The 26,772-nt window shown below is 36.8% G+C and overlaps 1 protein-coding gene across 7 annotated transcripts; it reads left to right on the top strand.

Annotated features, from left to right (window-relative positions):
• The first annotated feature begins 671 nt into the window (after window positions 1-671).
• LOC129275839 (1-deoxyxylulose-5-phosphate synthase YajO-like) lies at window positions 672-19,333 on the top strand. Of its 7 annotated transcripts, none has more exons than XR_010295674.1 (9): window positions 672-864; window positions 2,422-2,567; window positions 3,497-3,650; window positions 5,490-5,663; window positions 6,112-6,209; window positions 10,638-10,813; window positions 12,064-12,203; window positions 14,417-18,931; window positions 19,159-19,333. XR_010295674.1 is itself a non-coding variant. In XM_064109375.1 (9 exons), the coding sequence occupies exons 1-8, from the start codon at window positions 778-780 to the stop codon at window positions 14,516-14,518; spliced, it is 1,077 nt and encodes a 358-aa protein (XP_063965445.1). In that variant the 5' UTR covers window positions 695-777; the 3' UTR covers window positions 14,519-14,563; window positions 15,589-16,348. The 7 variants fall into 7 exon arrangements, 3 of the variants coding, with proteins under 3 accessions (XP_063965444.1, XP_063965445.1, XP_063965446.1); XR_010295673.1 differs by having other exon boundaries at window positions 14,417-18,962; window positions 19,188-19,333; XR_010295676.1 differs by lacking the exon at window positions 10,638-10,813 and adding an exon at window positions 6,765-6,940 and having other exon boundaries at window positions 14,417-18,962; window positions 19,188-19,333.
• Window positions 19,334-26,772: the final 7,439 nt, after the last annotated feature.

Below are 26,772 nucleotides of genomic sequence, written 5' to 3'. Positions count from 1 at the left end.
TTCATTTATTTAATGTACATATAGGAAAAGAGAGAGAGTGGGTGAGCACGAGAGAAACATCACAAGTGAGAGTGGGGGAGCGAGGGAATGACAGAAGGGGGGATATATATTATGAAAAGGGGAAGAGCAAGAGAACGAAGGTGGAAGCTTGGAGGGAAGAAATAGGAGATGGATGGGATACAGAAGTAATAGAAGGAAATATGATGGAAGGGGGAGGGGTGACGTGTGAGAGTGGAAGATTCATTGGGCAAAGCATTTTTTTCCTTCATAGCTTGAGTGTGAAAATGAAGGATAAGTGAGAGAAGCCTGGGGGGCCCAGCCTGGATCAAAGGCATGTAAGCTCGAGCATGGGGAAATTATTAAAAACTCATTGGTGAGGTAATTGCCCCATATTATTCTCTCTGTTTTCTGGAAATGAATGTAATACAATTTTAAAAGTTTAAATTTACTTTTGCATGTTTGTCTAACTATGAAAGCAAACAAACTATGCTTTGAAAAAAGAAGGAGAAAAATTGGATCGGAAAAATGTGAAAATGTAGCCGGAATTGGTGTTTATTTGTGAAAATCCTAATTATTGTGTCTGAAATAAAACGGACTGAAAATGTCAAGAGTCGAGTGCGCTAGCAGACGACAAACTCGCTGCGCGCGTCACGTGAGCTAGCTAAGCTAATAAACTGTAGCTAGCTCTATATACGGTTTCATGTAATTCGGGAGCTGTTTCGAGTTTTTGGTCTCTGTTGCTGTACCTGCAAACGGCATTTTACAAAAAAATCAGTCATGGCTGTCCAATTTCGATACCTTGGTGGGTCAGGAGTGAAAGTTTCAAACATCTGCCTCGGAACAATGACGTTTGGACAGAGTCAGGTGAATAGATTGGAGATATAATAAAGTTGTTGTTGCTATTTTATTTGACCCAGTCCGGAACGCTGAAATCTGTGTTTGTTGAATGAATATGATTGGGAATGTGCCGTCGGCTGTCCTGCAGACTCAGAACTTGGTCAATTAAAGTTACTAGTAAATTAGTATTTACTATTTTGAGGAGGAGTTTCATGTTGTTGTTTGTTGGGTATAATGGCGACCAGTCATGTTTGATATTACTGCCAACTCGTTACTATCTTTTTTTTTTGTTCTTAAATTTTGTTTAATATAATATATTTTTCCTCGATCTTTTCTTTCCTTTTCTTTTCCTCAATATCTTTACTCTCCCATTTCCGAAGATCTTACTTTTCCCGTGATTTCTTCTTATTATTATTATGACAGGACTTCTTGGATTTTTATCCCAGGAAAATAGGTTTCATCAACAGTTACTTACAGATCTGACTGACAGAAAATTCAGAGACTGAAGAGAAATCAGATCATAAACTAAACTTTCTACTTAAAAAGTTAGATAGCTGATAGAGACCTCTTTTCTTTTGGTATCATTAACTGGTACAAATATGCTAAACTGACTATTTGTCAGCTGGTGGTGATCATCTCTGGCTGAGGGATGGGGGATGCAAATGGGACGTGTCCCCCACCCTCAATTTTTTTTTCTGTCCTCCCTTGATTTTCAATGCTTAACAACTTAAAGAATTATTTTCTTCGCATTCTGAATAAATTTCGTATTAGCTCATTTGTCCAAAAGATAGAGATGATGGAAATAGAATTATCAAAGTTCTTCAATGCTGGAGAGGCAATACAATCGTCAATCATCATTTTGAAGTCCACAAGAACTTTGGAGTTATGCGCCATATTGTACACGTTTGGATGATTTTAACATGCTCAGAAGGAACTCTTACAATTCCGTACCCCCCTCTTGTTCATGAAATCACCTCTCGATCTACTGCCTGTTGTTATAGGAAATGTATTTTTATTTCTCATAGTTTTATTTTTTTTAATTATCATGAAATAGGGATTATGTTTTCTTTCTATGCACCTGTGCTTTTTTAGTCCAGGCCTGCTTCAGTCAATCAAATCCCATTTCCACCTCTATTCACTGACATGAGTGCACAGGAAGGTGCCAAATATTAAAATTTATTGGTTTCCTTATTTAAACTAGAAGAAATAAATGACTTCACTTCTATAGAATGAATCTAGTGAAAGATGGGGACTGAATAACCAAAGTTGTCATTCCCAAATCAAACATACTTTCACCAGAGAAAATTGACTAGCAAAAAAAAAAAATCTGATTTTATCTAGACACTGAATATTTTTGTAAGTTCATACAAAAATTAATGTGAAGAGGATGAAGTTCAAAGCTTCTGTGAAGATGGTGACTTGAGAAGGAAAAACATAGAAAACAAGCGAAAAAGGAAGAAAAGAAGAGTAGAGGGAGGATAAAGAAGGAGGGTATGTTTGTGGATTAATATAAAATGTCAAAATAAAGGAAAAAAGGTGTATGTTTCTTCTAGCATTTATCAAATTTCTTGTCCCTTATTTTAGGATCCAACCAGACCAGGGCAGTGTGATGAAGAAGCAGCTCATAAGATCTTGGACCGATTTTCAGAGCTTGGAGGGAACTTCATAGACACTGCTAATGTCTATGTGATGGGCGTCTCTGAATCTATAGTGGGAAACTGGTTGGCAAAGTAAGCACTAGTATATGTGGAAGTCAAAAGTTAGTGAACCCCACCAGAAAATGAACATATTTAAAGTGTTCAAGTTCTGCCATGTTTTAGATATTTAATTGTGAAGTCAGGTGATAAAATATTACATTCAATAAATTTTGTTTCTCTGGGCTCACTGAACATTGTAGTATTGTTGTCTACATTCAACACTTGGCATGAAGGAGTGCATTTTGTGGTGGGGTTCACTAACTTTTGCGCACAACTGTGTATATAAGGAATATCTTTGATATTACTTGGGGCAGAAAATGGCTTGATTAATATTAATCTACATGTAGATAAGTTTGCAGTGGGTTTATTTTTTCTGATTTCCTGTTTCCGCTCCTTTACATATGCATTGCTGCACATGAAAACTATAGGTCCCTCGAACACAATGCAGGCATAGAGAATGACTCTTCGATTTATCTTGACAATTTATTGCACATAATAACAACCAGTGCAATAAAGTTTATATTCAGCTCTTTGATCGGTCATAAAGCTTTGTGTCTACAAGATCCAGAATCATTAAAATGGCAACTATTTAATATGGTGGTACAAAATTGGGGAAATATCTGTGCATCACAATATTGGGATGTAAAAGTAATTGGTTTGTGAAGAAACTGATCTTTGAGTGATCAGTGTATTTTTTTATTTTTTTCTTATCTTCATATAAACAGATTTTATGTCTTCTTTCTGCAGAGCGAATTAATAAAAGGAGGCCTACAATATACATGTATACCTAGTTTTAAAGTTAGTGTTCAATTAATCACAAAGTATTGAATTCATAATATCTTGCATTTCCATCTAGGGTATTTTTTTAATTGCAATAGATATTCTCTTTTAAAGAATTTAATTGAAATGATCTGAAAAGGTTTCACTGCCCTTCTGACACATTATTTATCTTAATGTTACAGGAGAAAGAGGGAAGACTTTGTTTTGGCTACCAAAGTCCGCTTTGAAATGGATCCAAGCAATCCAAACAGTGGAGGACTGAGCCGTAAGAACATTGTGTGGAGCTTAGAAGAAAGTCTGAAAAGGCTGCGGACTGATTACATTGATCTGTACCAGGTTAGATACATCTTAGAGATAATTTCTTGTGCTGTCACTTTTCCCCCTCCTACTCATGTTGCTCATCCTCCTTATATTCTTCTTCATCTTCTCCCTCTTCTACTGAATACATGTTTACTTTTGCCACTTATAACTTTCGGCTACCTGTTGTGATCTCTTTTTTTGGTTTTGTTTATATCATGGTGAAATTTGTATTTATTTTCTCATACTTAAACTATTCTTCCTTTTATTCTGTTTCTTCTACATTTCTCCATTCTAGTAGTCTACTTTCTCTTCATGACTTATAAGGAATAGTGTCATGTCCATTGAAACCTGGCCTGCTTCATAGAAGATTTTTGAAAATTGTCAATGTAACAAATAATAATGACAAATTATTTTGACTGATCAATCACTGACTTCTCAAACCGTTTTCAGTAACTCATGATTTTGTGGTCTGCTTCAGGCTCGCATTAAAATAGACTGCACCACAAGCATTCAGTAACTACGTAGCACAGCGGCGCTACTTTAACTATCACCCATTCAAATACTCAGGCACATAATGGGTGGCGCTGGTCTGGTGCTGCTAATAGCAGTGTCAAATAGCACCGTCTGGCGCAGGCTATTTTAGCACGCGGCATTCATAAATTCAAAACTATACGACTTTAATAGCCCGGAGCTGGTCTGGACTGCTGAGTTACTGAAAGTGGTATCACTTGCTTACGAATTCCAACTAATTGTATAAGTAGGTATGAAGCAGGCTCAAGGGTGCAACAAGAAGCTCATTTTTGTCTCACCTGCATAGCAGAGTGAGACTATAGGCGCCGCTTTTCCGACGGCGACGGCGACGGTGACGGCGGCGGCGACGGCGGCGGCGGCGGCGACGGCGACGGCGGCGGCGGCGTCAACACCAAATCTTAACCTGAGGTTAAGTTTTTGAAATGACAGCATAACTTAGAAAGTATATGGACCTAGTTCATGAAACTTGGCCATAAGGTTAATCAAGTATTACTGAACATCCTGCCTGAGTTTCATGTCACATGACCAAGGTCAAAGGTCATTTAGGGTCAATGAACTTAGACCATGTTGGGGGAATCAACATCAAAATCTTAACCTAAGGTTAAGTTTTTGAAATGCCATCATAACTTAGAAAATATATGGACCTAGTTCATGAAACTTACACATAAGGTTAATCAAGTATCACTGAACATCCTGCATGAGTTTCACGTCACATGACCAAGGTCAAAGGTCATTTAGGGTCAATGAACTTTGGCCGAATTGGGGGTATCTGTTGAATTACCATCATAACTTTGAAAGTTTATGGATCTGATTCATGAAACTTGGACATAATAGTAATCAAGTATTACTGAACATCCTGTGCAAGTTTCAGGTCACATGATCAAGGTCAAAGGTCATTTAGGGTCAATGAACTTTGGCCAAATTGGGGTATTTGTTGAATTACAGCCATAAATTTGAAAGTGTGTTGGTCTAGTTCATAAAACTTGGACATAAGAGTAATCAAGTATCACTGAACATCCTGTGCGAGTTTCAGGTCACATGATCAAGGTCAAAGGTCATGTAAGGTCAAAGAACTTTGGCCACGTTGGGGGTATTTGTTGAATTGCCATCATATCTCTATAAGTGTATTGGTCTAGTTCATAAAACGTGGAAATACGAGTAACCAAGTATCACTGAACATCTTGTGCGAGTTATAGTAGTTTTCAAAATCAGCACTGCTGCTATATTGAATCGCGTGATGTAGGTGAGACGGCCAGAGGCATTCCACTTGTTCTTTTTGTGATGTTTCTTGAAATGACCTCAAGACAGTTTCCAATGACTACAAAGACAATGTTCATTTATCAGATTCATGCTTGGGACCCAGCCACGCCCATTGAGGAGACCATGCGTACCCTGGATGACCTAGTGAGGGCCGGTAAGATCCGCTATGTCGGGGCCAGCAACGTGACCGGATGGCAGATGCAGAAGATCATGGATTTATGTCAGTACAAGGGGTTTAACCGATGGATAACACTACAGGTAAAGTGATGTAATGTAATATCAGTCAAACCGTCTTTGAGCTCAACCTGTATGAAAGGACCACCTTTATTGATAGTAGATTTATCTCATTTCCCAAATGCTCTTTCTCATCCTAAACTCAAAGATAAGTATTCAAAACCAAAATAGTGGAATGAAAAAAAATTGAATGAAAGTTTGAATATGATGTTCTCTTCCTTTTTATGTCTGAATAGGTTCAGTACAGACTTCTAACATGTGGTGGATAGATAAAGGATGTTGTCCTATGTGTAAATTTTAAGTCTTTCATGATAATTTTTCCCTTTCCTCCACCTTCCTGGGCTGCCCCCTTGCTCTTATGTCCTATGTCCCCTTCCTTCTCTGCTCCTCCCTCCATCCCTCTCCATCTCCCTCCCTCCCTTCCTCCCCTTCTATCCCCCTGCCCTGTCTGCCTGTCTATCTGTCTCTCTAGGCACAGTACAGTCTCTTAAATCGAGAGTTGGAATGGGAGTTGGTAGATTGCTGTAAGAATGAAGCCCTTGGTATTCTTCCCTGGAGTCCGCTCAAAGGGTAAGTCTGCTTCCCCAACAATATCATTGCTAAAATGATATAGTGATAAGTGAGGGAAATCATTCTTTTTTTCAATTCTACTTTTTACTTTTGCAATATTGATGTTGATTACCATAAATTAAAGTAAAAATCAATTTCGTAGCTTGTCTTATATAGTGGTTTATGATAATACTATTATTTTATGAAAGGAACAAGACATAATAGCTTGAAGAAAAAATCAGGCAGAAATGTACCAACTCTGTATGATTGTCTGTATGAATTTCTGCCTGATGATGAGGTGTGCACTTTGAAACTGGTTCTACATTTATTAAAGAAATGCTCAAATACTGTAGTTGGTGATGGCAATCAGGTGAACCTACATTATGAATAAAGTATTTGCCTTCATCAAGTAAAAAAAAAGTCACTTAATTCTTCAATATTTCAAATAAGAATAAAGTTTCTTTCTACAAACTCTCCAGTTGGGACGAATCGGCCCCTTATATAGGTGCCTGATTGGCTAAAAACGAACATTAGCATTTGTGAAAATGGGTTTGCTATTTGCACTTGACAATGCAGTGGTTGGCTAACGGGCAAAATGACTCGAGACTCCCCACCGGAGGGGAGTAGGGTGGCATTCGTTGAGACCAGACGATACATTGCTAGGGAAAGCCATCCAACCTTTTCAGAATTTGTGGGGGAAGAAAGAGTCTGGAATCTACTAGACATAATGAAATCAATCGCAAATGATCAAGGTAATAGCAAAGCTGTGTATTATTATTTGCATTCATTTTATGTGGGGGGGGGGGGGGGGCTTGAGAAAATCTAAGAAAATCATCTAAGCTAGCTTACAAAAATTTATAAGCCGGTATAAGATGATGAGATTTTGATTTATTTTCAATCGGTTTAATGCCAAATCGTCCGATTGCCAACTCGTCTACTATCATTTAGTCTACCATCAGTTCGTCTAATATCCACATGGTCTAATTGCCATTTCGTCCACTCACCATGTCGTCTAATAACCAGTTGGTCTAATAGCCATTTAGTCCGTATACCATTCGGTCTAATTGGACAAAATGAATGAAAATAAATAGATATAGACCAACTGGTTAAGACAAAATGGATATATACGAACTGGTGATCAGACCAAGTGATGATTGGACCAAATGGTTGTAAGACAAAATGTTGATGGATGAAAGGGCAATAGACTAAATGAAGCTTGGTGAGTGGATGAGGTGGCAGTAGACAAATTGGTAATTTACCGATTGGATGTACATGCACACTTGACCAGGCATTTATTTTATTTTGCATATTAATCCTCATGGCTACCTCTTCCACATGCTTGTTTCAAATGTACTTTATTCAATAATTTTTTTGAATGCCCCTTTAGATGTACATACCAATCACACTTTTTTCAAAGCTTTGCTGTAGATCATCATATCATTGCCAAATGCTTCTCAATTGCAAACATTTCAATAGGAAAAAAATAGCTATGATGCCATCTGACAAACCTGGATAGGATTGTATATTATTTGTCTATCCCCCGTGATTGACATCCATTTCCTGCATTAATCATACATCACATAGAACTCAATAATTTGCTGTTGAATTAAAGAATTATATCATCACTGGAGACCTTCAAATCTAAACCAAAGTCTTATCTTTTCTAACAGTATGAGATATTGGCACTTTGACACTCTTCCAAACTCTCTCATACTTTCTTTTCTTGTGCACCTCGGAATAGAAGATTTCTAGATAGATGGCGCTATATAAATGCCTATTATTATTATTAGAATGCCTAGACACCTTAATGAATGAATAATTGTTGGTCACATGACATGCACGAGGGTCGGCTTTTGCACAGTTACACGTACAAGCCATGCAATTGACGTATGTTGCATGCTCAAGTAAGCGGTTCGGTTGTGGAATAGATTCCAGAACAGATAGCATTTTAAGATAGCATTCGGTTAAGAGGATTCGATTCGGATTTTGCATTGTGGAGCTGAAAGTTAGAGTCTTAGTTAGTTTTTCAAATCCTGCTTTCGACTTGGTGATTTCCTGGGATGATTTGGATCCTTTGCATGTGCGTCATTCCTACAGTTACCGGTATATTGGATCAGATTCAGACACAAAAAAGGTGAGAAAAATGAGTCAGCCTAAAGAGTCAAGACTTCCACTAGATCTAGTCCTATTACTCCTAGGCCTAATGTCAATCTATCTCTATGATTTGGTATAGATAAAAGTATGTTGTATATTCAGTGTTTTGTCATTTGAGTGACATTTCGAATATTACATGAATTCGGTGCAAGCTCAGACCAGTTCAACTTGGATGCTCATCTTTGTACATGTAACAGGCAAAAAAGTTAATTTTTATTTTTAGGGGCTACTTTTCACAAATTACTGCCTAAATCTGCAACATGCGATGAATGGGGATTTTCCAGGGCTCCTTTTTAGTTTCCAGTGCTCTCTTGAGCACTTTGGGGCAAAATCGCCCCAGCCCCCCCCCCCCTTTAACTTTTAAACTATTTAGATGCAAAGCCCTGTTGCAGTAACAATGTGAAAATTATTCAAACTGCAATAATTCCCATTAAGCAATTCATAAAAAAAGCCTAATGCAGAAACTTTGTCATTCTTGTAGACTAAACTTTGCAGTATATGTGCAGTTAAATACACCTGAGGCCTATAACACAAAGCTTTAGCAATCATCGTACTGCACTTTTTTAATGATTGATTACATTGACTACAAAGTATACTTAATCATGAAAATGAAGCATATGATTTATCGATAACCGTTGTGTTACAGGACTTAGGGCCCATCTTACAGAGGGTTACGATTGATCCGATTGACCTTAACTCTATGGAAATCCATCAATGTCAATTTTTTTCCAAAGGAAATTTGTACAATATCAATTGTAAACCAGGGAAAACACACTAATTTCTTAATAAAACAATGGATGTATGAATATACAGCATATCCAGAAAAAAAAACCATGAATTTTAGGTGTTGAGAATGTTGGCTATCCATAGCTGTGGTTGATCGGATCAATCTCAGCTATTTATAAGACGGAGCCCTGAGGTGTTCCACAAAGAGATCATGCCTTAATGTGTACTTGACATCATTGATGACTACACAGTAGCGCACACCCATTGATCATTATCTGATCATTCCGGTGATGCGTTATATACATGTCCATCATGCAACTAGGGATTTTATTTGTCACAAAGTCACATATGATTTTGTGGAGAACCCTAGGATGAGTATTCAATGCATAACTTCACAAATGACTATGCAGTCATGCACACCTACATCTGTCCTTTGTGTTGCATCATATACTGGCCGCAAATATGAATCGAAGAGCAACTTGTCACAAAGTCACACATATTTTTTGTGAATCACTCCAGGATTTGTTTCATTGAAACTGCTTGGTAAAGTTATGTATGACTTTGTGAATAACTAGAATAATAAAAATCCAAATGAGAACCTCATTCATTCTTTCTTGTTAGTCACATCATGTAAAGGTAAATAAAGTTCATATTAGATACAAACATGCCAACCGTTCCCTTTTTAGAGTATTTATTCCTCTTTTTTTGCTATGAATACGCCAATACTTTTTTGTATGATATACTTTTTTTTAAATTTCCGATCATGGGGTATGTAATATACACAGCATGCGAGACTAGCTCCGGTGCGACAGTCCCAGACCAGTGAAAATCTGTGTCGGGCCAGTAACTTGTTGCATGAAAAGAACAAGTAAATTCTTGCCTATGAGCACATGTTTAAAATGGTGAGTCATCAAGTTTTCAAGTAGAGTCATTTCACATGTTTTTTCACTGATCTCACTACAACAGGCTGGTTGTTATGTTGAGATAAATTTTTAAAAATACTCTTTTTGTCAAAAAATACTTTTTTTCCTTCTAAGAATACTTTTTTTGTTGTAGAAGGTTGGCAGGTCTGTAGATAGCATTCTTGTTGCTAACAATCAATTCAATGTACATTCTTGTTACAATTTAATGTAAATTATTATAAATATGGTCACACTTTATTAAAAAAAAATCATTTACACTTGGGCTGTCTCATTTTCATTTGGTCACAAGGTTATGCATTACTTTACAAATAGCTTTAGGCCCGGCTCACACCTTTGCATTATTTGTAGCTGCTGTTGCTGCATTAGCCAGCCAAACTAGCAAATAAGTGGGCTAGAATGCAAAGCATTAGTTTTGACCTCCTATATGCTTGTTTCATTGTGTTTTGTTGGATTTGACTGCATTTTCTGTATTCGGGCAATACGCAGATGAGTGCCAGCTAAAAATGCAAAAGTTTGAGCCAAACACCATGAAACACCCCTGCACTCCATTCACACACCAGTAACAGCAGCAAGGTCTACTTTGCCCATTCATTTGTCTATTCATTTTCCTTATCCTCCTTTTTCCCTTCCCTCCCATGACACCCAGGGGGTGGTTGACGGGTAAGATTAAACGTGATTCGCCCCCAGAGGGCAGCAGAGTCGCTTTCATGGAAGCCAAAGGGGAGGTCAAAAGTGAGAGCCAGCCAAGCTTCTCGAAGTTTGCTCAAGAAGAGAAAGTTTGGAATCTCTTGGACGTGATGCAGTCGATAGCGGAGGAGGCTGGTAGGTTGAACCCTAATAGAGTCACAACCATCCAATAGGACCCCTATAAGAGATTAGATTTAATTTAATTTAAACTTGACGATGTGGCATGTGCCTGTATTCCAAGCTATGTGGGGAAGTAACAAATTGATGTACATGTTCGAGGTTCAAGCCCTGGTCATGTCTTTCGGATGGTGACGTCAGAGGTCGGTCCCAGACGTAAATAATCATATCTGATAGATATACGTCTCACAAAACTCATTTCTAACACATGCACAATAAGATCATCCCGATCTGGAGGTTTACTTTGTGTATGCACAGAAAGTCCTAATTCAAGCTCATGCTGGTCGAATCAAGGGGTTCCTTTTATAAAACACTCTACTGAAGCATAATTTGAGAGGTCCTTAATCCTCATGAATCCACCGGAATCATCTGGAATGACCTTGAAGTTTAAAATTCTCTGTATAAAAACAAAGTATGAGGAGAGCAATTTACAACCCCCTTGTGATATTGTGTCTTTTTTGTAAAAATCTGATAAATTTTTTTTTTTAAGGATGGGAGTCTGTCCATCTGTTCTGCTTTGTTCTCAAGAACTGAAACAATTTGACGTTTGTTAACTTCAAAAGTTTAAACTTGGCCCATTTTTGCAATGCTCATGGCTTTAACTGTTCCTTCCCAGATCATATGCATTTTGAGAAATTAATATTCCTGCCACTGCAAGCTACCCATTTTGCCACAAATATAGTTTTGATTTCTCTCCATTCCATGCATTTGATAATCCTGCTTATACTTTAGACCATTTCATTGCACATCCATCAAAATTATTAATATCCTTCTACAGTGACGTTCTATTAATATATTCTATATTAATTATTGCTGACATATATACACAAATGAATGATGCCTACAAGCGTGTATTACTACCTATAGTGGACCATGTACCTTGTGAAATGATTAATGAAGAGTGCATTTTGTTTAACCGATGAACAAAAAGAAATTGCAAAAAAAAATTGTTTTTGAAAAGTAGCATTCATTGACTTTGGTTTTCCATAAAAAGTTGAAAAGCATTTTGATTAAAGAGTCTAATTTGAATTTAAATTCACTGATTTTTGTTGTCTCAGTTGTCTGATGTCTATTTTGCTCTACACATTTCACCGTTTATTATTTGGTTTAACAAAGAAAAAAAAATATGAAAAATTTTATTTGAAAAGTTATATTCATTAGTCTAATTTAACATAAAGTCATTGAGTTTTAATCATTCTGGTTTGTAGGTAAGACTGTCAGCCAAGTGGCCCTACGATGGCTGCTACAGAAAGAAGCTGTGTGCTCCGTCATCATCGGAGTGAAGACATTAGACCAGCTCAACAACAACATGGGTGCTTCCGCAGGATGGGAACTTACTGACCAACAGGTACTTTGTAGAATACCAATTTAGGGTTACAACATAATATATTGACCTAAAGAGGGGGAGGGGACGATGGGGGTATTATGTATTTGGGTGCTTTCAATGTAAAGGGATTAGGATGAGAGGCCAATGAAGGATTAGGGTGTTGTATTGGAAGACTCAGGGAGGTGTTTCACAAAGTGTTAAGTGTGACTTAGAGTCGTATAAAAGGCAAATCAGGCGTGCAATTTGTTATAAATAAGATTGCGTGTTACATATCATGTGCCAGTCAGCGTGTAAGCATAACTGTAATATGCTTTTTACACTGCATTTCCTTAACCCCATACTATCTTTTTTTTTGTTTCACACTTCTTTCTTAACCCCATACTGCTTAGCCGGGGTTAAGGCCTTAACCCGAGTCTATCGCACAAAGCTCATGAATATTTATGATTTTGCCACACAGAGCGTGATTAACGTGCAATTTTGACTTTTGTGATTGGCTAATGCTTAGCCCCACTTTTCCTTAGCCTTGTTTCGTTTCACACTGCATCTCTTAGCATTGCAATAAGCTGGCTAACCTGCTTTCTTGCTGGGCCAGATAGTACCTTACTATTTACCATGCTAGCCCGTTTTGCTAAAATGTAGTGTGAAACCAAAGGAAGTGGGCTGAGCTTAGCCCCACCAATTTTGGGGGGTTAAGGAAAATATGTGCATTGTGAAAAGCAAATAAGTCACACTTAACTCTTTGTCAAATATCCCCAAATCCTTTAAATATTTGTGTGTTGAAGTAATTCTGAAGAGTTGATCTTGGTAATTGTTATTATGCGTCTGTCCACCGTAGATGGTGTTGGAGGCATTATGTTTCCAGGTTGTCAATCCATCCTGTTCTCACGATTACTCAATAATTATTTGACAAATTGACTTCATATTTTGATCATGTATATGGGAGTGACAAGGAACTGCTTAGTTTAAGGGGTATGGAGTTCAAAGGTTGAAGGTCACAGAGGCCAATATATACCTTTGATGCCTTGTTCCCGCGATAACCCAAGAATCGTTTGACATATCATATCATTGTGCCTTTATTTGTCTGTTCATTTCTTCATTTGTTCCTTCATTAATTGATTGATTCATTCATTCCTTCAACAATAAAGCAGTAAATCTGATTTCTTTCACAGAACACCACTAAAAATACTTCAGATCCCAACAATGCAAAGGTTTGCGATGAATATGAAAGATCAATTCTGATTGGTTCTGGGTTAGAGGTTTGAACGAAATGTGCATGCTACAATGATCTCGATTGGCCAGTACAACTTAGTTACTGATTGAAAGCCTCTGTGCTATTGTGTCTGGGTGCCCAGTATAAAAAAAAATTATTCTTAATCCGATTTTACCTAATATGCTTGTTTTATTTGTGACCTGATGATAGATGAAACGGCTAAATAAGGCTAGCGCTGTTTCGCATCCATATCCTTACTGCACAATAGCTAAAGTAGGCAAGGACCGTCCCAGGACCGATTGTACACAGTAATGCACATGGATGGGTTTCATATTACACATATCATACACAGGTGTGGATGAGCATAGTCCTCATAAATTCTGTAAAATTTATAATAGAGTCATCGTTTTATTCTGGGATACTTTCGTGAAGATGCATGGCCACAATGAAGGCAAATTCCATCCTAACATCCATTGAATTTGATTAAAAAGTGTATTTTGTGGTGGTGGGGGGGGGGAGATGGCAACTTTCTCCCACCAAACCTGGAATATCATTCTTTCGTCTAATCATTCATTCATTCATTTATCATTCACTCATTCATTCATCCATCCATCCATCTATCAATATTTCTTCAATAGTTTGTATCATTGGATTAAACAATTATGCATAGTATATATGCATGCATGCATTCATTCATTCATTCATTCATTCATTCATCCATCCATCCATCCATCCATCCATCCATCCATCCATCCATCCATCCATCCATCCATCCATCCATCCATCCATCCATCCATCCATCCATCCATCCATCCTTTAATTTGTTCATCCATCTATCAATATTTCTTCAATAATTTGTATTATTGGATGAAACAATCAATCAGCACATCTCATTTCCTACAAAGAATACCTGTAAAAACATTTCAAATATATCTTCTTCAATACCAAGCTGAGATGAATTATTCAAGTATTAATGTTTTTTGTTTTTTTGGTTTTATTTGTATGTGTTTTTTCTTGTCATCAGATGAAGCGGCTGAATGAGGCCAGTGCTGTAGCCCTACCCTACCCATACAGCATGTTAGCAAGAATAAGCACAGGCCGTATCAGGAGCGACTTTACACAGTAAAACAGAGAGGTTGTGGAATCACGAGCCAAGGTCAAAGGTCGTAAGGTTGGTCTGTAAAGCAATGCCCTCATTAATATTGTGTGGAATATTGAGAATAATTTGCATATTGATTCTGGGGTTACATCTCTTGCAGATGCTAAGCAATGATGAAAGCAAAGTCCATTCTATTAACCTGTAACTTTTGTTATATTGGAGGAACTTGAACTTGATGGAATATTTTCATTAAGCCCTGAAATATTTATATTCAATTTCTGAGTGGAATTTCTAAGCTAAATCGCCATGGAATTTCCTTATGAAAAGAGTATGCTAGGTCTGCCTTGGAGTAATTGGACTTTGATAATCAGAGATGCGTGCCAAATTGTGTGCAGATTATTCCAAGTCTATCCAAATCCACAGGTAACTGGAAAGTTTTGTACCCTTTTAAATTTCTCTCATTTATGCTGAAATATAGGGGTGCCTCCATTGACGAGTGGATATCATGCTCAAAGAAACATGTAAAAAGCGTCTCCTTTTCAAGATTAGGAATGTTATGTATGTAACATGATAAGGGTGTCAAAAACACTAAAATACTGAAAAAGGGTATATATTTTGCTAGGAAAGCTATGTGTTTATGGCCCAATTTGCGAGGGTATAAAAAGACTAAAACGCTTTATAAACAATGTACTTTTTGTGGCAACATTACATGTTTAGCGTCTGATTTGAGCGAGGTTTGGGACATGGGGCGGTACTAAACCCAATGTAAGTAAAGGTAAAGCCGACGTATGTCCGGCCGCGCCGGCCCTATGATGCAACGTACATGATCACGTATTCAATTCATTTATTCAACCATCAAAAGTATAAAAAGGGATTCACATAGTGATAAAAAAGCAAATAGTACATAGATGGTTCGGAGACCCCAGGGAAGCGATGATTATAAAAAGGGGTATGTGGCAAGCAATTTTGTAATATTACTACACTATACTCTATCACATGCGTGCACAAATACACATACTCCTTTAAAGGAGTACACTCAGTATGGTGCAGAATATAAAACCAAAAACTTAGGGCGTGTTTATGCTTCCACTTTTCAGGCCAGAATCAGCGTTTCCATACGTGATTAGTCCAAAACACGGTTGTGTCCATGCTTACTTTCATTTAAACAACGTTTCAGAATGCCGATCGTAAACTCACAAAAAGGTACGTTTCAATACATCGTTTGACCAGAATCAGGGTTTCTGGGGAAGTATAAACAGAACCACGATCGTAAATGTGTTTCAATGACGTCATTTGGTACATGCTTCCGGTGAGATGAAAATCCGCGGGCAAATACAGTCGCATGGTTCTATTTACCTCCACGGAATTGCCTCTCATCTCCCTGTTTCTGATAATGACCAATGTACATTTGCATGTGTGATTATTGATTTAAGTACTATCACTATACTCTTCTAATTTGTAATCACCATGAATGTTGAGGGATTTACAAAAAAATCCCGGAACATGAATTATGATGAGGAGACATCGCTGAGCCAGAAGCATAAACAAATAGATGTCTTATTATTTCCTTATGTCTACTTTAATATTCTTTATTTTGTCTCACTATTATCATCACCATGGTGGAAATTCTATGGCTATGTCAAGTAGCTCCATGGAATTACTAAAATATCGGATATTTTTCGATGTTTAACTCTTTGTGCGCTGGACCATGAACCCATCTGTACTGAATTATTTTCAGGGAGGGAAACAATGCATTGTTTGTTGAGTGTGAAATGCGAAGTTCGCACGGCACGAGTGTGCATTGGTGCGAAGTATGCGTGGAAAGGGTTAAATAATAGACGACCATAACAACACTCGAAAAAAAAAAAACTTTCGAATAAGGGCGCGCCCAATTTGATCTCGCTTTCCTGTTCAACGAAAATTACGATGTGAAGCCAGCTGGAGATCGTGATTTCGCCTCTGAAAAGTTAAGTATAAACAGCACCCCAGAACCACGTTTACGATCGGCGTTCTGAAACGACATTTGAAAAAACGCTGATTCTGTCCTCGCAATGGAAGCATAAACACACCCTTAGTCATGAAATTTCTTGAAGTGATTCATCCCATCTTCATGGAATCAAATCAAATACAAATTTAATTGCAAACTTACTCATCAGTTGTTTGTTTAGTTTGCTTCTCTGATGTAATTGTAACTCAAATGTGCATACACATTTGAGAAAAGGATTGCTGGTGCTGTTAAACTATTGCTATTCTTATTAAGGGGGTCAAATTAAGGGGATACTTGTCAAGGGTACTGTTTTGTTTTCCTATAAGGATAAGGTTTCAGAACATGGAAATTACTTGTTTAGGGTGCTTTTTGAAACCCCAAGGACACGGATGATATCCACTCGACAGTGGAGGCGGACCCTCCAGGGCTCTCTGTTATCTTTTTCGTGAAAGAGCTCAAATAAGTACAGCAGCTTTGATCTTTGGCATTCAAAATATGGGTGCATACTCAGAAAGATGTTCCTTAAACGACAAGTCCACCCCAACAAAGGTTGTTTTTGATAAAACGAGAAAAGTCCAACAAGCATTACACTGAAAATTTCATCAATATTGGATGTAAAATAAGAAAGTTATGAAATTTCCATTTATTTCACAAAACAGTTATATGCCCATCCTGGTCTGTATGCAAATGAGGGAACTGATGATGTCATCCACTCACTATTTATTTTATATTTTATCATATGAAATATTCTAATTTTCCCATCATTGTCATGTGAAAGAAAGTTTTATTTCTTAACATGTGGAATTACCATTGTTTTACATTTTACGGTTCAGTCAAGTTGGCCCCTGTTGACAAATCTGTCAAAATTGCAATATTGAGTGATTTAAACTAAAACCAACAAAAAGAAATAGTGAGTGATGGACATCATCAACTTTCTTGTTTGCATGTCACTAGCTTGTTCATATAACTATTTTGTGAAAAATTAGCAAAACTTTAAAATGTAATAACTTTCTTATTCTACATCCGATTTTGATGAAGTATCCAGCGTTATGCTTGTTCAATTTTTCTCTATTGATTCAAATCAATATTTTTTCTGGGGTGGACTTGACCTTTAAACTTTAAATCATTTAATCCATGGGTTCACTCTGGGGTTTTGTCTGTTGAGCTAAGTTTGATTACTCTGCCACATTCTGCAATGTTTGATACAGCTCTGATTTGTCTACATCAGAATAGAAAAATACAGCCCTGTATTGAAATGAATCACTTGTACAACCTAGGATTTGTGACAATGCAGGTCTGCATTATAATTTTGTAGCATTTAATGATAATAAAAATAAACATAGTCGTAATAATAATAATGATCTTTTCACCATTTCCCTTTAAATTCCTTTTTAGTCCATTTTAATTTTTTCTTCTTTTTTCATGCTCATATACAGATCACTTATGACTTTTTAAAAAGAATCTTTTTATGTAAAAAAAAGTTTCATTCCATGAATTAATAATTGTTAGAATTGTATACTTATAAAAATATGATTAATACAATATCTTCCTCAAGTACTTAAATGGATTCAATGTAAAAATTGTAAGATTTCCTGGAAACATAGCCTTTAAAGTTTTAAAAGAAATTTGTGTTCAGTTAAAACATTTAGTCATAAGATTAATAATAATAGACAATGAAAGATCTTCTTTCAGACATTGAAAGAGAAGTTTTTTGAGAGTCAATAAAACTCAGATGTTCATTTCATTGAATTACTTGTGCTTGAGACTACTTACTTTCTTGTCAATATCAATTGACTTTTATTAATTAGTTAACAAGTAATAAGATTAATAATTGATTGCTCAATGGTCAAGTACTATGAAATAAAGTTAATGCATACTCAAATGTCAAGTATTTAATTTGTTCCGCTAATTAAGTCTGATTACTTGGTATGAAAATACGTCCTTTTTATTCTTTCAGCTTTATGTATATTTTTTACCTCTAATTACACTTGACAGAAGGCATACGACAGATTTATTTTGCTATTTTTATTTTGTTTGTATATTGCTTGTCATATCAATTTTGTAACTAGTTTGCTAATACTAACATTTCATTGTTATACATGAGTACTGAAGAGTGCCAAAATGATGAATGAATTTGTGTAGTGACTTAATGTTCAGGGATAAATTCATTATATTTGTTCAACTTCTTCCAGGTATCCATACAAATAATTCCTTGTATGCAATAAGTATAATAACTTGACAGTTATTTGAGATGGATATTTTCTTTAAAAGATCGAACTTCGTGTGTCTTTTTTGTAACCACACTACGATAATTGTATGTTACCCCATTGCTCCCCATCCCCCCTCTCCCTTTCCCCCTCCCTGTCTGTCTGTCTGTTTGTCTGTCTGTCCTCTCTCTCTCTTCCATAGTACTGCCATTATTTTATGATAATCTCCATTTATGGACATTATTTGTTTTCCCTTTGTGGATTTGGTATGCACACGGCAAAAACTCTGGTGTTGATTTAATACCAGCCCGGAATCTATATATGTCCACACCAGAGAAGTGTTAAACAACACCAGTTTCGTTTTGGTCTAACACCAGATAGGTGTTTATACAACACCAATTAGTATTTAAACAGCATTGGTTTGATTCCAAACTGGTGTTGTTTCAATACATCTCTGGTGTGGACATATATAGATTTCGGGCTGGCGTTAAATCAACACCAGAGTTTTTGCAGTGCATATACAATTGTTGATGATTTTAAATCACTGTGTGTATTATACAATATAAGAAGTCAAGTCTTTCATCAAGACTCAAATTGATGTACATGTGCAGGAAACCACATCTAAATAAAATTTTCCAATGAAATTAATTTTATGTTCTCCATGTTTATAATTTGTTATGGCTAACTGGCTGGGTACATTCTTTTAAAACTGATATTATACATGACTAGTTTTCAGGAGCGATGATTGTAGAGCTCTGCTTGTTAAGGGATGAGCGTTGGATATTCGAAAGAAGATAAGTGGGAGTATAGAGAGAATAGGAGAGAGAACGGGTGAGGGAGGAAGAGAAAGAAAAGAAGAAAGGGTAAAGTGTACAAATATAGAGAGCGGGGAAGAAAGGGTAATTGTGAGGTGTGTATGAGAGAGAGAGAGAGTGTGTGTGGGTAAGAGAGATAATGACATTGCACGGCTGGCAGAAGGGCGCAATTTCCCGCCAAGCAGAAGGGCACACGCACCAAATCCCATATAACCTATAAAATATCAACTTATTTCAAACCAAATTTACTATGCGTGTTCCATTTCATCCCTTTATTCATTCATCTAAGTTTGGGCTCAAATAAGTTCATATTTCATAGGTTAGATGGGATTTAGTGTGTGCGCCCTTCTGCTTAGCGAGAAATTTGTGCCCTTCTACCAGCCGTGTGACAATGTGTGTAAGGTGGGTGTGTTTAAGGACGAGTGGATGGGTGTGCGAGAGAGAGGAAGAGGGAGAGAAGTTGAAAAAGAGGAATAATGAAAATAGAGAACAAGAAAGAAGATGGATACGAGGAGTTATAAGCGAAGAGGAAGATGCAATATACATGACATTGTATAAAGGGGAGTCCTCGGCTTGAAAAGACGTTTAAAAAAAAATAGTCCTACACCTTAATATAGTATTCAGTATTTGAAATCTATCCTGTATATTGACCTGCAAATATCATTTTGTGGGGAATATGATCACTGTGATACTTACCATAATGCATTTAACTTTTATTCACCAGTCCTGGACACGAGGTGTATTTGCATATTTTGTTATTCAATTTGTAGTGACACGTGACCACCGGCGTGTAGAAAGTACGTTTGGGTCATTTTTCTTCGATCACTGGTTTGGATTGAACACGATCGTCCCTTGCGCGCTTCATCCGAGCGCTGTCATTCGCAATTTCTGAGATGCAGTACTGCATGTGCAATGTTTATGAGGTTCTCCCGCACTGAGACCTCTCCATCATTTGAGAAATACCAGGATTTTGGATTCATCTTCTCTTTTTGCCTTTAGCAGTACGTGTACGAAAAGGCGTCTCGAATAAGGCGTCTCGGGCGGTGGGGCGGCGCCACATAGGGCTTAGGACGACCCCCTATTTTTCAATCAAAATAGAAAGGAAAGAAGAAAAAAGAAAGAGAGGAGAAAGAGAGATATAAACAGAGTGGTGTGTGTCGTGTAATAACTTTATAAAAAAATACCCCTGATACTGTATTCGATTGAAAACAAAATATGACGTCACTCTTAGGTGGCATTGCCCCATATACCATCACCCTTACGTCATATTGCCCCTGTAAACCATCTGACCCAATCCCTGCTCAAAATAATGTTGGGAAATCCATCATCATCCATGCATGCAGACAGTGGTAGGGAAAATCCGCCGTGGGCAATTGCTAGATTTGCACCCCTCCAACGTACATCTGACGCCTGGGAGTGGGCGAGTCGGGGCGGGAGCAGCTCTGGAATCATAATCCTACCAATCATTAACGCTGGTATCTTCTTTGGTTTTGCATGATAAGCATTTCCCCTTCCCTCTGTTCACCTTTCTTCATTTCAAAGGATTTCTTCTGCACATTTTACCCTTTTTGCACCCCCTTAAAATTGGCTCGGGGGGGGGGGGGGGGCACGCGCCCTGTCCCCTTCGCGCTAGTAACACCGCCGCATGAAAAATTTCAAGCTCTTGAAATCATAATATAGAATTGATATTTATTCTTGGCACAGTCCCAGTCAATGCGTCCCTCAGAAATCATTGTCTCCAATTTATTCGATTGCAGTACATCGTTTGACGTAATAACTTGTGGATATTATTCACGATTCTTTAATTTTCATTGAGAAAGATAATGACCGCAGAAAAGAGATCTGATATCCCATGTCACGGACGACACTTTTTGAAGAACGTTACGGACACACCTTTTGTAAGATACTATTTCGGACTGAAAACAGCTCGACAGAGTGGCATTACAAATACAGGAGCCATTCTTTTTCAGAATATTCGTTTGTTCGGCAAATTCCCTTTTCATTTTCTCTCTTTTATTACTTTTATATATTTTCGAAATATTTTGTAAGCCGCTCGATACCTTCTTTGTCGTCCTCTATATTTTCAAGTCTTACAAATTAAATAAAGAAAAATCAAAATCGTTTGCTGAAAAATGGGCCATACTATTTTACTTTCATATAGTTAATACAAATTGTTTTTATGAGTTCGAACATTTCATTTGAGATATTGATTTTAGACATGATACTTTCATTAATTTTAAGGATAAATGTAACCAAGGGCTCATTATGTGTTTCATAAAAGAGGGGTGTAATATTAAATGAAAACAAGTGAGTCTTACTTCATACTGAGTATCATAAAGGGGGCACTTCCAATAAACGAGCACAATCCACAGATTTTAGCAAGGGAGCACGTTCCCACCCCCTTCGATTTTCCAAGTATAAACAAGAGGAGAAAAAAAGTAGTAAAAGGGAAGAGAAAGAAAGAAGTGGGTCATGTGATTCAGTATCACATTTCATTCAATTGAGAACAAAATTATGTAGCCTATATTCGTCTTGCCCATATAAAAATGTCCCGCCGCGGCGCTACCCGTAGTCATATTCCTTGAAATTAACTCACCAAGGTCTACCTCTACATATTATCCAATTCAATAATGACATTAATAAACATGGCGTGTAAATGGTAACATAAGTTTAAGATACATTCGGGATTAAAAATGCATTGTGACTACGATGTAGTACACCCATTGATACGCATCACGACTGGCCATTAGGTCTACCCTCATCTCAAACCACGCATACGAATAGAATAAATAGTATTTGTATTCAGACTGGGTAGGTACACTCTTGTTGAAGAGTCTCTAATGGACTTGTATGGGAGTGTACTCCGGATCATGATCAGCCTCTTCGCGAAGCCGTGACTGGAATGATTTTGGCGGGAACATGTTTTGCGCCAAATGTTCGTCTCCTCAATTCGTCTGCCGAAATCCGATAGCGATGAGGCAAGATAAATCATAAAACACTGATGCTCATTTATATATGTTTTTTATTTTTTTTTTAATTTTGTACAACCAAAATTGATACTTTTTTCCACGATTGTCTTACAACCAAATATATGAGTTTGGTGGGTTATTTAATATTCATTTTATTTCTTTACCATTTTATCTTTCCAATGATAATTGCAATCTTTGGTTCATTTGCAGATTTCTGACTGACTATTCTGCACAGACAGTCATTATAGATCAGTTAAATATTCATGTTGCACATAAGCCAGTGCACGGACAACCATTTCCATATTTTGATAATTTCGATCAAGCTCGTCTATATCTGTATAATTTTCTTGGTAAAGGGAGGAGGTGAACATATTTATCGGTTAAATCTGCAACCACATGATGGCCTTACGCTGATATATATATATTTTTTAAAGAAACTCAGAAGCGACCGAGCCTGAATGTCATGGGGGCCCTTTTGCAATATCTGAAGTGAAATTGAAGGATTTTGTGCACACTTTAAGTTAATTTTGTGAAAATTTTCAGTAAAAAAATTTCTGGGGGAGAGAGGAGGCAGCTGCCCCCCCCCCCCCCGCTGCGTACGGCCATGTGCAACAACAAGGCAAATTGAAATTTGATAAGCAATTAGTATAATGTTTCAGTATGGTTAAAATGCGTGAACCAATTTCCATTTCTTACTTTGTTATTATTAATTTTCTCATCCTCCTCCTTCTTCTCCTCCCCCTTCTTCTACTTTTTCTTTTTTTCTTCTTCGTCTTCTTCTTCTTTTCTTCGTCTTATTCATTCCGATCCTCCTCCTCCATCTCATCATCTTCTTCCTTTATTTTACCATTCTTCCTCTTTTCTTTTCCTTTCCATTCTTTTTCGTCGTCGTCATCGTCTTATTATTTTTTTTTATTCTTGTTCTTCTTTTTCTTTGTATCCAGGCGCAGGACTATGATATTTTTAGGGGGGGGGGGCATGGTGACCTCATTTTTTTTTTCAATTGAGTTATAGGGGTAATATAGAGATACTCGACCAAACCTCTCCCTTTTTATTAGACTTTCCCTCTTTTTTTTCTTATCCACTCCCCTTCTTTTATTTTAATTTTTTCATTTTGCGTGTTTCATCTCATTACTTTGGCATCAATTAATGTGGCAGTCGCCCACTGTCCCTTATGACGCTGCCCTATTTGTATATGTCGTTCCCTATCATTCCTATGTTCAGTTCACATTATTAAAGGTCAAGTCCACCGCAGGAAAATGTTGATTGGAATAACTAGAGAAAAATCAAACTAGCATAATGCTGAAAATTTCATCAAAATCGGATGTAAAATAAGAAAGTTATGACATTTTAAAGTTTCGCCTATTTTTAAAAAAACAGTGATATGCACAACTCAGTGACATGTAAATGAGACAGTCGATGATGTTCCTAACTCACTATTTCTTTTGTTTTTATTATCTGAATTATACAATATTTCATTTTTTACAAATTTGACAATATGGACCAACTTGACTGAACTATATAGTATTAAACAATGCTAATTCCATATGTTCAGGGAGGAATTATTGTTGTTTCACTTGGCAATGAGGAGAAAATAAGAATATTTCATATTTCATATAATAAAATGCAAAAGAAATAGTGAGTGGATGATGTCATCAGTCTCCTCATTTGCATACCGACCAGGATGTGCATATAACTGTTTTGTGAAATTAAGCGAAACTTTAAAATGTCATAACTTTCTTATTTTACATCCAATTTTGATGAAATTTTCAGTGTTATATTTGTTGGAATTTTCTCTTTTTATTCAAATAAACTATTTTTGGGGTGGACTTGTCCTTTAAAGACAAATTAATGCAGACGATTATGATTTCTGATTGGGCTCCCACGCCACCATGATAACTATTCTTAATGCATGAATGATGGTGTCTTTACGTGACAATCTTGTAGTTTTGTTTTATCAGTAATGATTATGAGGGCTCGGAAAATAACAAAATATAATTGGAAAGTAATTAAGGTTTCCCTGCACAATATTAAGCCTCAACGATTGATCCATCGAGACTGCTCAACATCCAATTACAGATTATTTTTGGATTTTCATTCCATTTTAGGTCTTAAATGAGATTTGCGGAACTAGTTTTTGCAAGGGTATTCCCATTATGGCCAATTAGATATATGTTAAAATGAATATATATTCGGCACAGCGTCAGCATGAGGGATAAGAAAATGAGTATGTGGGCATCATTCAGGAAACAACAGAGTCCAGTCCAGTGATTTTCATTGAAAAGGCAGCAGTATTCATTAGTAGATTTCACTTTTCTTGACTTTTCGGTCTTTTCCCCTTCGCTCCACCCCCATACTCTTCTATTGATTTTATCTGAATCTGTACCTTTTGGCTTTATCTGACTCTATCACTTTTTTCACCTCTTTAACTTTTCCATGACTCTTCTCTTTCTTCCGCCTCTCTTCCCTTAGTTATATGACTCTCTCATTTACCCCTTTCGCTCTTTTCCTTCTAATTCCCTTCCACTGCCTTCTTTTTTGGCTAATCTCTTCTCATCTCTTTCTTATTTCTCCAGTCTCCTTCACTCGTCTCTGATTTTTTCCCTTCCTTTTCTTTTCTGCTTTTTACTCTCTTTTCTGTCTTTTTGGGTTTTTTTTAATTTTTTTTTCTTTTCCAACATTTTTTTTACACTGAAAACAACACCCCAAAATCCCTGACTTGAAAGAGTCAACTGGATGCAATTGTAAATACTTCTAGTTAAATTTGGCTAGAATACACTAATTTCAGACTAGAAAATGGTAGAAAATAATTTTGCCTATAATGATTGCAGAGTATATTCTGTACTCTTTGTTAAGTTTGAATTACTTTTCTTTCCTCCACACTTTTTTTCATCTCTATCTCACCCCCTTAATTCCTCTGTTAAGCATAGCAGTTTGACGATCTCTTTCCTGAACATGCTGAACATAATAATGCTTAATATTAACAAGATTAACAACCATAAATTGTTTGTTTTATTTGATCAGACAAGCCTTATGGGGCGTTGCAAGAAACTTGCGATCAATTGCAAGTCAATTTTTGTTCCCGAAATCAAGCATATGCCGTGCAATTAATTGCAAATTTGCGATTGATTGCTAATCTGCTCCATGAAACAAGGAGTGTAATCTGATTTGCTGTAGTTAAAAGTGATCAATCAATTGTAAAATTGCAACGGAATATTTGCGATTGATTGCAAATATTTTCTTGCAACACCCCCTAAGTCTGTCTTCTATAAGATGTAATAGAACCACGCGCGGCGATGTCTTTTAATTTTTCATCACTCCAAATTGGGGGATGAGGGGGGGGGGGGGTTCTATACCAAATCGCATAGTGCCACATAAGGAATGAGCAACTACAGTGTTTGAAGAGTAACCAATCCATAATACCAAAATTTATAGTTATGGTTAACCCGTTTGACGACAAAGTCATTCCCCGTGCAATGCTGCACCTTTATTTTTTTGTTTTAAAAGGATGATCCCGGCTGAAAATAATATCATTTAAACATATGAAGAAAAATTAGGCAAACAAAACACTGAATATTTGATCAAAATCGGACAAGGAATAACAAAGTTATGGCATTTCAAACATTTGCATTTTCCGGTAAAACAGTTCTAGGCATGTCTTCATGAATAATGAGCTAATTGATGATGTCATATCCCCACTTGTTATTTTGTAATTTTATTATACGAAATTAAGTTTATTCAATTTTTTCTACCATAACTGAAAAAATTGGATCGACAACTGATTTAGTGCATTATATATTCATTGCTGCAACTCATTTCATTATAAAGGAGACTCACTGTTCACACATGTATGAAAAAAATAAAGCAGTTATGATTTCATGTAATAACATAAGAAAAATGAAAGTGAGGATGTGACATAATCAGCCCCCCTAATGAATATTCATGAAGACATGCATATAACTTTTTTTTCACAAACTATTGCTATAACTTCGTTATTTGTTAACCGATGTTGATGAAATTTCCAGCATTTTGCTTGGTGAATTTTACTCTATTTATGTAGATATGAATATTTTCCCTTTAAATGGTATTCTATTTCTCTTTTTTTATCCTTACTCTATCTTATACATACACGCACACGCACACACAGTACACAAGCACCCAGCCAGCATCCTCATACACACACACACCCTCACGCGCACACTTGCCCTTACACACACGCAAACATCCACTCGCATTTGTATTTTTCTATATCTCAGTCTCTCACTCCTCCTCATTCGTGTCTCTCCATCCCAAATATCAATTC

Source organism: Lytechinus pictus, chromosome 14, assembly GCF_037042905.1.
Source record: "Lytechinus pictus isolate F3 Inbred chromosome 14, Lp3.0, whole genome shotgun sequence".
Taxonomy (NCBI): Eukaryota; Metazoa; Echinodermata; class Echinoidea; order Temnopleuroida; family Toxopneustidae; genus Lytechinus; species Lytechinus pictus.
This window is presented reverse-complemented; position numbering and strand designations above follow the sequence as displayed.

Coding starts and splice junctions, on each gene's coding strand:
- LOC129275839 (XM_064109374.1), top strand. CDS start 778: ATGGCTGTCCAATTTCGATACCTTGGTGGGTCAGGAGTGAAAGTTTCA. Junction 2,568..3,496: donor GTGGGAAACTGGTTGGCAAA/GTAAGCACTAGT, acceptor TTAATGTTACAG/GAGAAAGAGGGAAGACTTTG. Junction 12,204..14,416: donor GGGAACTTACTGACCAACAG/GTACTTTGTAGA, acceptor TCTTGTCATCAG/ATGAAGCGGCTGAATGAGGC.